The 17675-nt window shown below is 34.5% G+C and overlaps 1 protein-coding gene across 1 annotated transcript in view; it reads right to left on the minus strand.

Moving 5' to 3' along the window:
• Positions 1–7862: 7862 nt before the first annotated feature.
• Positions 7863–17675, minus strand: part of iav (transient receptor potential cation channel subfamily V iav) — a 45145-nt gene continuing 35332 nt past the window's right edge. The window contains 4 exon segments of the mRNA XM_067130674.1: positions 7863–8987; positions 10468–10577; positions 12055–12243; positions 16887–17048. Of these exon segments, the coding sequence (XP_066986775.1) occupies positions 7988–8987; positions 10468–10577; positions 12055–12243; positions 16887–17048 (1461 nt within the window). The 3' untranslated portion in view covers positions 7863–7987.

The following is a 17675-nucleotide window of genomic DNA, read 5'->3' on the forward strand; positions in this document are numbered from 1 at the left end:
GTCCTCTGTTGCAAGAGCTAGTTATAAAAGTCTAGGCTAATTACCTGGTTTATTTTACCACTGAATCGTTTCCAAGAACTATAACAGTTAATTGAGGGTCTAAGGATAAATTATTTGCCTCTAAAATGAGATAAGAAGACGAATTTAATAAATGTATTATTTAAGACGAACAAAATCATTTGCTTATTATAGAAAAAGTTGTCAGAATTAAGTTGTGGATTTGTTAAGCCTACGTCCAAAAAAATGCTTCAACACATGATGAGTTTATTTCAATACTTTATTTATTTATTGTAATAAAAAAGAACAGGATCTTGGGGTGATAAAACATTTTGCCAACAGAATAAACAAAGCAATTTATTCCTTTGATATTTCCTTGTAACTTCAATTTCATCACAAATTCTGATTACAAATTGCCTCTGTCAAAATCACTTTCTTTCCACAAGGCATAGCAGCAATATAATCCCTATTTAGTACAGACATGACAGAGCGTCATTTCAATTGCCACGCAGTCAGTTTGATAATTGAAAAATGCTGATTGATTCCTATTTTTGTGACGTAACACTTAATCAGTTCCAACTAGTATAGCATGATTTCTACCAAAATTACCTATATGTAATTTCTATTTACAAGATGTCGATTGTCTTACGCTTTCAGCTCACCTCACATCATTTTCTCACTCAAGATATCTGGCCAAATAATCATTTCTCCAACATATTTAATCCGCATCTAATGATAGTTCATTCTCATTGATTCACATGGTCTCCATATCACTTCTACTATCGCTACCAGATTCAGATTTATCCAGTTAGTTAATCCATCAGTCAAGTATGCAATATATATATATATATATATATATATATATATATATATATATATATATATATATATATATATATATATATATATATATATATAAATATATATATATATATATATATATATATATATATATAAATATATATATATATGTATATATATATATACATATATATGTAAATTATTTTTGATAACTGGATTTTCCTATTGCTCCCCATCGACAAACTTCCACACAGATCACTGTCCTTATCTTAAGAACGGCATCTCATAATTCTCTCTATTTTCGTTCCGTTGCTGCGTTTTATCTCTCTCTTCTACTCACAAAACATCCCCAACTATCTCTCACTTCTCCCGCATTCAAGAAAAAACAACTTCTGACACTCTCAAAGGAACCATTTTTTCACACATTACCTGTACACTTGATTCAGGTTCATCAATCATGCATGATTTACCTGGGTTTTAATTTTACATAAAACAGCTCGACTCGCTCAACAACCCCCTCCCTAATATTTAATTCATCCTTTGTTGATACAAGTGTTTGGAAACATATATTTTTAATTTTCCTTTTATTGAATTATGTTGGTGTTGGTTGGTATACTCGATCTATTTGCCTCTTGAATGGCGTGGAGCTTTGCTTAATTGATAAATTGTCTTCGTGGTTTATTTTGCTTAAATATGTGGTAATTATAAATAAGGGAATGGGTAGTGTTTACAGGATGTTTGTCTTTGTGTGTGTATATATATATATATATATATATATATATATATATATATATATATATATATATATATATATATATATATGTATATATATATACATTCATATATATATATATGTATGTATATATATATACATATATATATATATATATATATATATATATATATATATATATATATATATATATACATAAGGTTAAAGTCCTCCTGGGCCTCTCAACTCATAGGGCTGGTGTTGAACTCCAGTTTCTTAGGACGACAGCCAGTCTGGGAGAAGTCCCGTTGCCTAAGACACATGGCCAGTGTGTCACTAGGCCCACTGTTTAACCCCCCAGAGCAAGGGCTGGTACCTATTTTCTTACTAACCCTCTCGAGTTTTCAGACCGTTAGGTTGGCGGGCCAATGGGTTTATGCAATGGCGCCATCCCCAAGCCACCAGTGAGCAGCGGGATTTGAACTCTGGTCCGCTTGACTGGTAGACGAGAACCTTACATATACTGTATATGTGTGTGTGTGTATATATATATATATATATATATATATATGTGTGTGTGATGTGTGTGTGCGTGTGTGAAAGAATGGTAGCAATTGATTCGTTTAAGAATCTGGATAAAATTAATAAAAAGTTAAGTCACAAAATACGTGAAACAAGAAAAGCAGCAGTAATGGGTAAAAGATTAGGAAAGGCTTAGATTAATATGGGCATGAAGGGATTGTTGAGCCAAACTTTCCTTCATGGTAGCGAAATTTAGATGCTACAGGTGAATGACAAAGAAAGTTGAAATTGTTTTAAATGAATTATTTCTATAGTATATATATGCTATGACAAGAATAAATTGAGGGAGATAAATGTAGTGGTACACAGAAGTGCTTATAAAACTCTTAGCAAATGTGAAGAATGAATCAGAGTGTTATGAGATGGTCCAGGCATGTGGAAAGAACAAAAAATAGGCAGATGGAAAGAATTTACAATTCGGAAGTGTTAGGAGGCACGAAGAGAGGAAGTCCTAGAATAGATGAAGTAAAAGAGGTACTAGAAAGGATGGAAAGAGTGGATCTTGATGTCCAAAAAGCTGATGGCGATGTAAATTAGGGGCTTTTGCTTAGGTACATGAAGTAGCAGTTTCTCCACGATTCAGCACTCATTATGTAAATGAGGGGAAAGTTTTCAAGTGTAATGTATATACCCGTGTATATATATATATTATATATGTATATATATATACATATATATATATATGTATATATATATATATATATATATATATACATATATATATATATATATATATATATATATATATATATGTATTATATATATATATATATATATATATATATATATATATATATATATATGTGTGTGTATATATATGTGTGTAGTGCAAATGTATATGTATAGATGAATAGATAGATATGTGTGGGTGCATGTGTACAAATTTATAAATATATGAGAGTTAGTGTACTACAAACGCCTAAATACACTTAGTAATTTTTCTATAAGATTCATCAATTCCGGTTCAGCTTCATTGTACTTTAATCACTTAAGAGTTAACTCACTGAAGGAAAATACTGGAACAGCCTCTTCGATCGGTTATGGTAAGACCTCACCAAATTAACTTATTTAAACTGACGTATGCATGCATGTATATGCATTTATAGGCATAATCTCCGAACAGGAAAACTCCTTGAATAATAATTGTCTACATTTCTTGTGCCCTTGAAAGAGACAGAAACAAAATTAAAACACAAACAAAACTCAAACTGAAACGTGAAGCTTTAACCTGCTGACAATTAACAGCACAGCAGACTTTACGTAATTCCTTCAGTATCTCTTGACATTTATGGATAGTTGTGAGCCTGTCTTTAAAAAGTCTTCGCCACTTGAGTTTCTGTGGTCTGAATAAACATTTGTTCTCCTTCACGACGAGATAAATATTTGTCCTGTCAACCTTGACGCAATCCGCCTCGTTTACAGTGAGTGTTTACTTTACGGTGACAAGTTTGACGTCAAATAATAATAATAATAATAATAATAATAATAATAATAATAATAATAATAATAATAATAATAATAATAATAATAATGAGAGGAATGAGAGAAAGTTATCATTCCTACGAAAAAAATAGTTACTCCTGTGTATGTTATGAAATAATAATAATAATAATAATAATAATAATAATAATAATAATAATAATAATAATAATAATAATAAAGAACAGGAATGAAAAAAGATTAATATTCCAACGAAACAGTTATGGATTCTGTCAGTGACATTAATAATAATAATAATAATAATAATAATAATAATAATAATAATAATAATAATAATAATAATAATAATAAGAGGAATAATAATAATAATAATAATAATAATAATAATAATAATAATAATAATAATAATAATAATAATAATAATAATAATAACAAGAGGGATGAAAAGAGATTTTCAGTCTTACGAAACAAGTGATGGCTTCTATCAGTTATGGAATTTGCTAAGATATTTATCAGAAGTGTAAAAAAACACGCTTAGTCATCTAACAAAGATGCGGAACATGACAAGACATTTATCAGCTCCGTGAAATATGGTAAGATGTAAATTCTATCAAAACTGGAACGAATGTTGAGCAATTTATCAATTCAGCGAAATAAGTCGAGATATTTATCGGAGTTCTGTCATGTACGATGACTTTTTCAATTTTGTTGAATATCCCATGACATTTAAAATCACATGCAGGCTAAATGAATCAATATTTAATTGATTAATTACTCTGAATCGTAGGGTCGCAGTAGTGTATAAGTAAATCTTAATTTTTTATGAATGTAATATCATGTTAGATCAACTTACTTCTTTTTATCCAGCGCTTGAAAATATGTTGAAGGGTTTTTGCAAAGGAGATTGCAAGAATTATATTTATAATTCTATATACATATATGTGTGTAAATATATATATATATATATATATATATATATATATGTGTGTGTGTGAGTGTGTGTGTGTGTATAAATATATATATATATATATATATATATATATATATATATATATATATATATATATATATATGTATGTTTGTATATATATATATATATATATATATATATATATATATATATGTGTGTGTTGTGTGTGTGTGTGTGTTTTTGTGTGTATATTATATATATATATATATATATATATATATATATATATATATATATATATATATATATAATATATATTTAGGTGTGTGTGTGTATTTTACCTATTTTTCACAATATAAATTGCTTATTACGAATGTATGTATCCATATATTTTTGGATTTAAAGTCACACTTAATCAAAAGCACATCCAAATGCCGTTTTAAATATTTTCAAACTGAGTAAAAAAGTTTTCACAAATGGTTAATTTGTATATGTGTTTTGTTTGCATTTAAAGTTATTGGAATGATAAAAATATTGCTTTATAATTTATTTCTAGAACAAAAGAATAGCAACAATTTCAGATGTATACCTTCTATTTTTAGACATCCCTTAATTGATAAGTAATTGAGATATTATTTCACCCACAGACGAGAAATTGGGCTTTAGGGTCCATTGAGTTAACAGACATATTTTATTCATTTTATAGTATTTAAATCATATGTTCCCTGATTATTTAACTCTCGTTAGTATTTTAAGTACTGACAAAATTTCTTGGAAGTAATTGTGGTTCTGTGGGAAAATATTTTGAGCAAAATACTGTTGTCTTCTGAAAGGGCCCCTAGCTTGTGAACAGTGTGCATGCCATGATTTATTTCCACTTGTTAACAATGAGGTTTAAAATAATCCCCAAAAATATTCGAATTTAAGCCTTGAAGTGTTGAAAGGTCGATTAGATTTTTTTTTTATATAATTTCTAAAACAAAGACTTGGCAATGTGGAAGAACGAAATCTTTCAAATATATTTTGAGTAGATGATTTAGGAGGACCATAGTGAAGGGTCTGTAGGTACTTCTGCTTTCCAGTTTAACCGTCGTGGAAGAGTTAATGTGATCACTTTTTAACTAAGATGAAATTTGAGATTTTAAAAAACTTAATCCTTCAACCCAGCAACTCAGGGCTGATGTGTTTACACCAAGCGAGACATCTATATACGCAAGATGCTTGTCTATTCTATGAGCATGCACGTGGCTTGGTGTATATGCATTTACTGGACAATTACATATATAGTATGTATAGTATTTGTTATAATGATAAAATTAAATAAGTAGCATTTGACTAACTTGTTTTCTAGAATTCTGTATGACATTGACCCTGAGACTTCAAACTCTTTGCCTCCATTATGACAGTAGAACTATTTTTGGTGGAAGTGACAACCAAATACTGAATGATGAAAAGAATTAAATGAGAATTTGCAAGTCATTCTCTTCACTTATATTACTGTTGTGGTTGACTTACTTCATTGTGCATACTTTAAGACATATTTCCCTCCCAGGGATTCAATTAAGCAAATTCCCATGATATGAAGAGATCAGAAATGGAAGTATGCCATTGCATTAAAGAGAAGAAAATCTTATTTTGAAAAGAACGAGCCTAACAACTCAGACAAAGTCTCGTGTTTGCGTAATGAACGCGCCTGAGTAGCAGTGTACCAGACGATCTTAAATCTAAATGATATTCTTGATTCTAATTCACTTAAGTTTAAGCTAATGAACATAAGCAATACGACCGTAACTTAGGCTGACGTCATGCCAGCTGACTGACGTCACGTCAGCTGGAATCAGAAACGGATTCGTTCGCAGCGACTTATATTTTATCCTTTCAATGAGCAACGCAGATTCTTCAAGATGGCCGACCACTTTTTTGTTCCGGTGACGTCATTGTCCCGTTGGCAGGGCCGCCCCCCTCACTCCTGTGCAAGATGACATTTCGTAGATATTTACACTCGTCTGAGGAAAGGTTCTCAATTGTCTCTGACTTGTTATTCAATCATTATTGGCGATTATATGGCATTAATCATGACAAGGGGAAGCTGGAATTTTATAAGATCATTTTAGATTGAGATTCATAGCCTAGTCAAGTCAGTTATTTTCTCATTATATCTATGATATCAGAATTTTACCCTGCTAGAAGGAATGCTTAAATACCAAAATAAATCTAGTTTACTTATTATATATAGGTATGATTTCTTGCGACACTATAGTGTAACTATATAAAAAAAATATATATTATATATACCATGTTCATTATGTTCCTTAACTTACGCGAAAAAATAAGCATGTTAGGTGTAGCAAGAGAAATGATAAACATGAACGACTAGTTTTCGTACTTCTTTCGTATTTTTTAGCAAACGCGAAGTCACTGATTCCGTAAACTACACAGTAATGAATCTCTCTATGTTACAAAGGCTTTGGTCTGTCCAAGTCTGTGTGAAGCAAAGAAAAAATAATGATGGTTTGTATTCAGTCTCTTTAATGGTATTGGCCAGTGGATTTTAAGCAAGTCATGGGAACAGAGGAGCGATGGGTGATGCCAGGTGCCTTTGTTCAGCATAACATGGAAGTTGCAGTTCCTACCGTTGGACCAGCCAGGGAGGAATCCACATTCAGGTAAAAGTTTACTTTAGTTGAGCGGCCTGTTTCCCGCCAGTCGTCGACCGGGACAGGTTCCTCATACATATCCTAAAATGCCAGGTCCTGACCTAACCAGATCTTACCTACCTAACCTAACCTAGGGCTACGGTAACCTGTCCCGGTCGCAAATTCCTGAGATGTATGCTAGTATTGCACCAGCCCCGGTTATTTGCGTTGCCCCTAGGTTAGGTTAGGTTGGGTTAGGTAGGTTAGGTTAGGTTGGGTTAGGTTAGGTTAGATTAGGACTTTTATAATAATTTGGATGTGGGAAACATAATGAGGTTATTTTCAAGAAAATTCTATGTTTAGTTGTTAAGATATGGTGTCCCTCTTTTTTTCGGGGAAAGGTCCTGGTACTCGGTTACATCTCGGGAAAATGCGTCCCTGTCGGCGACTGACGGGAATCAGGCCGCGCAACTAAAGTAAAGTTTTACCCCCATACGAATGGAGGCATGAAGCTGAGAAGGACAGGAACGGGACCTGTCATTCTCTGAGGCGGTTTCAAACCAAGCATGTTTCTAGATACCGTTCCAGGAAGGTGCTCAGGGCTCAAAGCTTCAGTGGTATAAAAGGGATATGGTTACTGGATTTGCATATGAAAATAATAGGTTAGATGCTACTATTCTTTATGAAATTAAACTGTACAGCTCATGGGTTTATATAGCCAAACAGACAAAGCTTGATATATAATAATATTTTGCTTATTTCTTCGAGTCTACAGCTATGTTATCTAAGCTAAGAGAGCAGAGTCGTGGACCACTCAACTGTCGGTAACCAATGTGCTTGCTCGGGTTATGTCTTGTGTAACCTTCTGGGCGGGGGTCACCGAATGTAATCCTTTGTCCTTGTGAGGAATTATTTGATATCTCCATCTTCATTGTCCCAGGGTAAGATGCTGTTCATGTTCCCCACCTCGTCCGTTGCCCGTTTCTTCATCTTTTCACTAGCGACCGACGTCTTGGGTCTCTCCAGTTTTTCCTTTGCCATCAGCTCCTCTCGTGTGTTGTCCGTTCCAGACTGCAGCCCGACGTTCAAGTCATCTTGCGTCCTGACCTCCTCATTATCTTCTGAGCTGCTGGAAGGCGCCACTTGGTTCTTTCTTCTTGGTTTCTTTTCAGCCCATTTCTCCCCATCTCCACTGTCCTCAGATCCAGGAAGCTTTTTGTCAAAGGTCATGGTAAATCGAGCGGGAGTCTTCCGGGCAGACCCAATCCTTCGGATTTTAGCAGAGGGCAGGCGTGGTCTAGTCAAGGCATTGACATCTGGCTGGGCAGGAGGAGTGGCCTTTGCTCCTGCTGCTGCTGCTGCTGCTGCTTTGGGATCTTTAGCAGCAGCTGTGGGGGCCTTACTTTTAATTTTTGTAGGGTCTGTGATAGACGCGGTGTCTGTTTCAGCCTGAATGATGATCCGAGGCTGCGCAAGTCGCCGAGATTCCAGCATATCCTCTTCGTCTGTGTCCTCAGACTCTCCTCCAGTCGTTCCGAGGGCTGCTGCAAGAAGCAATTCCTCATCGTCAAGGAAGGCTGGATTGTCGTAGCCATTCGAATCCCTGCGCTTCTTCTTCTTCTTCTTCTCCTCAGGGGCATCAGGCTTTGGCCCTGCATTCCCTTCTCCAGAAGCTGGAGTGATCACCTTCATCGGATCGTCATCTACACCATCTCCAGAGAAATCGAGGTCATTTGTGAAGGCCAGTTGGTCAATAGCACCCGTAAGTGCTCCGATTCCGTCATGTTCGTTCATGGGATCGGCGTCTCCTGCGAACATGCTCTGGGTTAAGGCATCTCCCATGATGTCAACAGTGTCAGGGCCTGAGGATATACCAAGGAGACCACCTCCACCTTTCTTCTTCGACGGTCTGTGAGAGAAAACTGTAGTTAGTGCAGCTTCACATAGAACAAACAGTTCTTAGTAAAATCCTATTTCTTTGTAAAGTAATCAGTAACATAGATTTAACAGTTGTAAATTCATGTAATACTGCAGAAAAGTTGCCTATGTGTTGTTTTGCCATGCTTTACGCCATACTGGAGGGGTTCAGCGAGTGCAAAGTCACCCAACCCCTGATCCCCAGCCAGGTCAGGGCATGGTGCCCTAGGTTAGGTTAGGCTAAGGGAAGGTTAGGTTAGGATGCATCCCTTTTGAATTACGTCTTTGATCCTTTTAAGCAGGCTATGACCCTTAGAAGAAACTTCCACAAATTTTCTTCACTTTTACCTAAATTCATAATCCATAATGAGTAAGAGTAGATAAGATTTTAGGTATAAGTACAGAAGAGTTGCACACTTTATTTCCACAGGCCTCTGCTTTCTTCAAAGCAGATCAGAAATATTTCAGCAGGGGTATTTCCCAACCTAATCTTCCCTTAACCTAACCTTAACTGTTCCCTGACCTGGCAGCAGAGGGCTTCGGCATCCCAAAACACGACATCAGTTATACAAGAATTGACATGTGCGTAACTATTCTGCAGTATTACCTAGATAGCTTTTTGCACTCTTCTTGTCACAACTGAGCATACTTTCATGAAATGGGTTATCAGGAACGTCATTACAGCATAATATTTCATTCTTTCATGGTGTGTCTGTCAGGCAGAACCATTCAAATGGGGTCAACTCCCAAACTCCCTTAAACTTCTTTTTGGGAGATGGACTGCAGCCAGGTGTTGTACATCAAGGACACAAGTCAGGTAGATCATACCAATCTTTACTCCAAATGCATGGCCACTCCACACCAGTATTCAGTCTCCCGTATTAAAATCCTTTCCTGACTATTTTACTCATCTAAACTTTAATTTACCACATTCATGAAACTTTATGGTTTGTCTGGAAGAATCTTCTTATCAACTCATTCCCTTATCATAGTGAAAACAAGATTAAGCAATCGGTTGTTCCTATCAATTAATATTTGACAAAATGTTTTACTTGTTTACAATCAGTCTGGTATCAAACTACCATCTCACCATTCCATTTGAGTGTTTAGGATTAATTTAAAATATTGTTATATCTCAAAATTCTAAAAAAGTTATGAATGATACTAAATTTAATTAAATTTGTAGACTATATGAGCGCCATTCTTGCATTTGAAATATGTTCTATAGTCTTTTTAAAAAGATAATTCATACCTTGTACAGACTCAGTTGCTGATGGTAACCATCGCAATACAGAAGAAACTGAGTTAGTGTTTATATTTTTCAAAATCACTCAGAAACCGTACATCATCCTGTATGATGAAAAATCTACTACTTAAATCTATTTTCACTGGATACTCACACAATTAAATCTTTCTTTGTAAATGGAAATGCTTGTCAGCCAAACTGGCTTGGAACAAAACCACAAACATACCCTTTCACAGGCGTGGAAGCTGCGGTCTGGAGTCCCCACATCTCTCGGCGAAGGAATTCCCCGCTCACGCCTCTTCTGTGTAAGGCGTCGATGGTCACGCGACCCACACGCTGATCAGAACAGACAGAGGGAAGATTGAGTCAGTATCATACTCGTACAGACTGATTTTGAAGTTAAAGAGGTTTTAAAAAAGGTGCATTCGGTGGAGAAGTAACGTTTAGACTGTGTTTATCTGATCTGGCGTTGTTTGAATCATGTGAATTAGTAACGATATTATAGCCTACACTTGAATATTGTGAAGATATCTTAAAGCTAACACCAATTCCACATAGATTCTATCCTCAAATAACTCGTATTTTACATTTAAGATTCCCTTGGAGAAGGGTATCTAAAAATTGATCAGGAGAAATGTATCTAAAAACTGATCAGGAGAAATGTATCTAAAACTGATTAGGAGGAAACAAATAATCACAATTTGGTAGCACAGAAGTTCGCTAAGTTGATAATCCGTTAAGCTGAGACGTAACATTATTCATGATTCATAAACTAATCAATGAAACGGCTGAAAGTAATTTCGCCGTGAAGAGAATGATTCAATTTTCTTTACCTATATTCTCTTCGAAAAGGTGTCGCTTGAAAAGGTATCATTTGAGTATTCAGACATTTTTCACAAATTTTTATGCGTAACTCTTCAGCAGATTACATTAAGTATGTTAATTCTGTGACATTTCTCTCTTCAGTTTTACATGTAACGATTACAGTTTAAAGGAATCATTAATCTTAGGCTTGTGGGACCACTGAATATTCAATACCAAAATTTTGTACTATCACTAAATAGTACGTAAAATGTTTAACTCTTAAATATGCCAAACATTTCAACAGGAACACAGTTTACATGAATTATGTACCCAGTAGCGTAGTCTAAGGGAGATGAAATTTCCATGGTCAGAAACTTCTTACAAATAATGTAAATGAAATCGTATTTTTATGTGATAGATTATAACCTTTGCTAAAGAGGTAATGTTACTGGCGTGGTCTGTCTGTTTACTATTAGAATAACATGAAATATAACGAATGATTTCTTTTAACAATATGTGAAAATACCGGAAAAATGATTCCGGACCCAGATACAAGTGCAACTTCTTTGCTATTATGACACCGCATTTCGAAAAACTGTAGTTTCCTGTCATTCGTGAAAGAAAACGCAGCTGCTCTAGAGTCTTTAGATACCTGTATTAATTACGTCCTCGTCATTATAGAGGAAAATGTGCATAACATAAGACATTTGGTGACTGTGCAAATTAATTTCCTCCGGGTCTATTAAGATAGAGTTTATGTGCGCACACGCAAGTGAAAATGTTCCTAAGAAATAACTAGAGTATTTCTCATTCAATAAGAGCTAATCTGAAAATGTATATATATATATATGTGTGTATGTATATGTGTAAATATTTATATATATATATACATATATATATATATATATATGTGTGCGTGTAAATATTTATATATATACATACATATATATATATATATATATATATATATATATATATATATATATATATATATATATGGACATCTCACCTTCCAGTTACTGAGGGCACCCTTCCTCTGCTTAGCCTTCGTCTTATCTTTGCACTTGATGACCATGACCCCAAGGGCTTCCTCACCTCCGTCAGCGCCCCCGCCGAGAGGCAGACTATACATGTACAGGTAATCCTTCAGTTTTTCTTGCGAAACCGCTCGTTCTAGTGCGATCACGATTTTCGCCCACTGTTAAAGGAAGGTAGAAGTTGCTAAGGTACAGTATTCAATCAATCAATTCCTGCTAAAAATAAGTAGAATTCATTAGGGTACAGTTAATCAGTCAATTCCTGCTGAAAAAGTAGGAGAAATCATTACGGCACAGCCAATTCCTGCTGAATAATGTAGGGCTCATTCAGGTACAGTCAATTAGTCATTCAATTCCTGCTAAAAAAATTTAAAACTTATTAAGGTACAATCACTGAGTAAATCAATTCCTGCTGAAAAAGTAGGAGAAATTATTAAGGTACAGTCAACTCCTGCGGAATGATGTGGATCTCATTAAGGTACAATCAATCAGTCAATCAATTCCTGCTGAAAGAGTAGAAATCATCAAGGTCCATTCAAGTCCTGCTGAAACATGTAGAACTCATTAAGGTACAGTTGAGCAGTCAGTCAATTCCTGCTGAAAAAAGTAGGAACGCTCATTAGGGTAAAGTCAATCAATCAATTCCTGCCAAAAAATTTAGAGCTCAATAAGGTACAGTTAATCAAGCAGTCAGTTCCTGCTAACAAAAAAGTAAAACTCTTGAAAGTTCAGTCAATTCATAAATCAATTCGTGCCGGAAAAAAAATTTAAAACTCATGAAAATACAGTCACTTCATGAATCAATTCGTGCTTAAAAAATGAAGAACTCATGAAAGTACAATCAATTCATAAATCAATCTGTGCTTTAAAAAATGTATAACTCATGAAAGTACAGTCAATTAATTAATCAAGTCCTGCTAAAAAAATATACATCATGGAAAAAGATAACTCATGAAAAAAATATAACTTACTAGGAAACAGTCAATCAATTATTTAATCAATTCCCTCTGAGAAAAATAGGACTCATTAAGGTACACTGTCATTCACTAGCGGATCCAGAAAAATTTCATGGGGCCCACCAATTTTCATATATACACAACACACTCATATATATATATATATATATATATATATATATATATATATATATATATATATATATATATATATATATATATATTATTTCTTTAATCGATTTTTTCCCCATTTTTATATTATGTTGTTATCTAGATCTTCAACATTATTATTTTATCATTATTTTTCATGGGAGGGCACGTGCCTAGGTGGCCCCCCTACCACTGGATCCGCCAGTGCTACCATTCAGCTAATAAATTCATGATGGAAAAAGTAGCAGAACTCATTAAAATAAAACCAGCCATCCAATTCCAGCAGCTAGGGGATGCACAGGCCCTCAGTGAACTCTCCCCACCAACGGCGCAAGGACCTCCGTACATCAAAAGGACGCCTTCAAGGGCTGAGGCCGTGCCTGATGGAGTCTCAATGAGGTTTCTCGGTTATAAGGATGTTTTGCCCTAAAAGCATTTCCGTCACTCTGTAAGAAGCCTTTTACATTCCAGAGAGGCAGAGGAACTCTGCGTATACGTATGGGGGCGTAAGTGTTGTATACAAAGTGTATACATCACTAACTTGATCCCCATACTCTACCTTTCCAAACCCAGTCACATATATGCATATAGATATGTATACTGTATACATACACACACAGACACACACAAATATATATATGTATATATATACATACATATAATTGTGTGTGCATATATATATGTGTGTATGTATGTGCGTGTGCATGTGTGTGTATATATTTTTCACGTATATACATACATATACATATAAACATCTTTCAGCATTAAGCTCTCCCTCATTCCGGGTGTGGCTTACTTCCGAAGAAATACGAAAATGGCGCATGAAATATCGAAATATTTTGAAACCACGAACGATAAGTTCTAGAAAGTCGACCCTTTGATTACAAGACGAAGAGACTGCAAAAAAAAAAAATCTTCCTGAGACTCATTATTCCCCTGAGGCTGATTTTTTCTCTCTTCATAGCCTGTCTTCAAGATCATTTTCATAGGAATAAATAAATACTATATGAAATTTAAGAGAATTATGGAAAAAATCCCTGCCCTTTGTCCACACGACAAGGAATTTCTATATAATAATTTTAATTTTGGGGCACAGCAGATGAAGGTGGCCAGGTTCAGAATAACCCTTTTGTCAAGATGACTAAGACAGTTTTAATTTTTGGAACACAGCAGGACAAGATTTCTATAAAATAGTTTTATAATTTCTAATTTTTGCAGGACAAGATGGCTAGATGAAGATGACAAGATGGCAGGAATAAAATTTTTTGGAACACAGCAGGACAAGATGACTAGGATAAAAATAGTTTTAATTTTGGAACACAGCAGGACAAGATGACTAGGATCTATAAAATAGTTTTAATTTTGGAACACAGCAGGACAAGATGGCTAGGATCTATAAAATAGTTTTAATTTTGGAACACAGCAGGACAAGATGACTAGGATCTATAAAATAGTTTTAATTTTGGAACACAGCAGGACAAGATGACTAGGCATAAAATTTTTAATTTTGGAACAATTTCAAAAATCCATTTTTGGGAACACAGCAGGACAAGATTATAAAATAGTTTTAATGACCAGGAAGTCAGACAAAAATAGTTTTAATTTTGGACAAGACAAGATGGCTAATTTTTAGGGGACACAGCATTAAAAAGATGACCAGGAAGTCAGACAAAACAATCCTAATTTTTAGGCACACCAGAACTAGGCGAGTTCCTTCCCGACGTTCAGCGTGTCATCTACAGTAGATTATCCCTTCAACGTTCTCTGCTCTCTGTGAACCATTGTGTATCCTCTGAGGAACCTGTACAGTCTTTGTATTCAAGTTCAGAAGACCAACAAGGCTTCAAAGATTATAGCATTTTTTCCTGAGTGTGGTTAAAGGAAGGCTTCATTACCTGGCTTCCGGCCGATTAATTAGAAGCCCTCTGGGTACACTGTTTTGGTTGAACAAAAAAACATAAAACAAAAAAAGTAAGAACTTTGTCGAACAAAGATACTTTTGTAGACCCGGTTTTTGTTCTCAAGTCCAGGAAATTAAAACTTTTTTTTTTTTTAGGGTAACGGTGATTCCGGCTTTTGGAAGATAAAAAAAATATATACTTTATTTTTCTAGCCATGTACTAGAGCATTTTATTTTATTTGACAAAGTACTGAGAAATAAATATTAACAGAAACGGAGATTGATAACGATGTCAGTGCAAGTCGAGATAGAATTTTGTTGCATTGTATAAAAACATTGTAAAAAGAATTTCCATTTATGACCTGAGATACAACTCTGAATCAAAAGGATCTTAGTTCCCAATAAGCAAGTGCAAACATATGATTAAGCTTAGCAATATGTCATTTTACAAAAATGGTTACTATGAATGTATAAAAGAGGTCGTTATACATAATTCATGCAGTAATAAGGTTCTGGAAGAAAAGAAAATTACTACGTTTGATATGATGGGAAAGATGCACTAGCGGATCCAGAAAAATTTCAAGGTTGGGGGGCCACCAATTTTCATATTATATATATATATATATATATATATATAAATATATATATATATATATATATATATATATATATATATATATATATATATATATATATATAATATATATATATATATATATATATATATATGCATACATATAATTTCTATAGTAGATTTTTATTTTTTCCAATTTTTATATTTCTCATTTATGTTATTATTATCTAAATCTTCAATTTTATTATTTTGTCAATATTTTTTATGGGGGGGGGCACGCGCCCAGGTGCGCCCCCCCCCCCCCGTCATAAAAATGTTTGAGAGAGAAGCAGAAAAAAAAAAGTTTGATAGGGGGAAAGTCAATAAGGGTTCAAACGAGGAGGAAGAGACAGTAGAACTGCAGTTCTGATTACGAAACAGTTGATGGAGAAGTTTGACAACTGAAGGGAAAAAACTTATGTAATGTACACTGGAGTAAGGAAAGTTCTTTTCCAAGTTCCGCTGAATTGGCTCTCGAGTAAAGTAAATTATTCAAACTTTAAACCTGATGTACATCTCTCTCTCTCTCTCTCTCTCTCTCTCTCTCTCTCTCTCTCTCTCTCTCTCTCTCAAGACATCCCACGATCAATTATTTAATGTGATGATATTCCACTACATTCTTGGAAGGATTTGGTACTAAACGGACAACTGACTTCAGAAGCGGAAATTTGTCATATGGAATTTTAGAATGAAAACATAAATTGATCAAAAGTGCATACATATTTTGGGCAAAATGAAAATGCATACTCTTTTCATTGAAAGCGCTAATGAATGCATGTGTTGTCTCAAGAATTACCAATTATTTCCTAAAATCATTTTTACGTGAGGTTGTACTTACGGCCAACATTGTGCCTGGTAAATAAATAAAAGTTCTAAGGCCTCTTATTGTTTGTTCCTTTGTAAATTTTACAACAGGGATTGGTCTCAACAGAAACCGTAGGGGGAACTGTCGATTCTGTAGGAGGCAAACTCGAAGTGAGACACGGTGCAAACCCAACAGGGGGCGAAACCCCCAAGAAAACCAAGAAAACGAAGAGAATTTTATCAGAAAAGAAGGAATGTAACAAGAATGGGAAGAGAGTGATGTTTCCAGACTGGACATGGTGAAGAGAAGTTGCTGAGGATGGCGAAAGATTTAAAGCAAAAAAAAAAAAAAAAAAAAAAATGGGGGCGGTCCCCACTTACCGCCTTGACCCACTCCTTCTCCGACATGCTGATGACGGTGCTGTAAGTATTGCCCATCATAGCGATCAACATGTTCAACAACATAATGGGCACCATGATGGTGAACACGAGGAACACGAACTTGCTCATAGCGCTGTAGATGTTGCTGTTCAGTGAAGTGTACTGGAAGCAGAGAAAAGTTGTACAATATTATGTACAGTTATTTCAATGTTTTGCTTATTTTACCTCTCATAAATATAAAGTAGATAATAAACTCCACATTTTAGTGCGGGTGAATACGAAGGAAATTATATAGTACATATTTTACCATATCAAAGAAAGGATTACTATTGGCCCACAATGAAAATTTAGGGGAAAAAAAGGTTTCTTTGATAACTCACTAACACTAGGAAAATGCAACGGGCAATACTAGACCACTAAAGAATAAAGAATGCTAGGAAAAACCAAATTTTGATTTTTGACCGAAATAAATATGCTACGGAAAAGTCGTGTTTTATTTCTGACCATAAAAAAAATGGAAAACAATACATGCGTGAAAGAAAATTAATAATGATCTTTTAAATCCAAAATACAGAAGGCAAAAGTGGATATTTTACCATCGTCTTATTGATAACAATTATAATTACGATATTTAGTAAATCACCAAGTGGCATCCCTACGTGTGGATGATGCTATATTAGAGGACATTACCTGTTACGTAAATGTAATGAAACAAGAGGTTGAAAAACATGAGAATTGTTTCAAAGCAAAATAACAATCATGGCTGACAACCAGAGGCTCTGTGGGATT

This window comes from Macrobrachium rosenbergii, chromosome 29, assembly GCF_040412425.1.
Source record: "Macrobrachium rosenbergii isolate ZJJX-2024 chromosome 29, ASM4041242v1, whole genome shotgun sequence".
NCBI classification, from domain to species: domain Eukaryota; kingdom Metazoa; phylum Arthropoda; class Malacostraca; order Decapoda; family Palaemonidae; genus Macrobrachium; species Macrobrachium rosenbergii.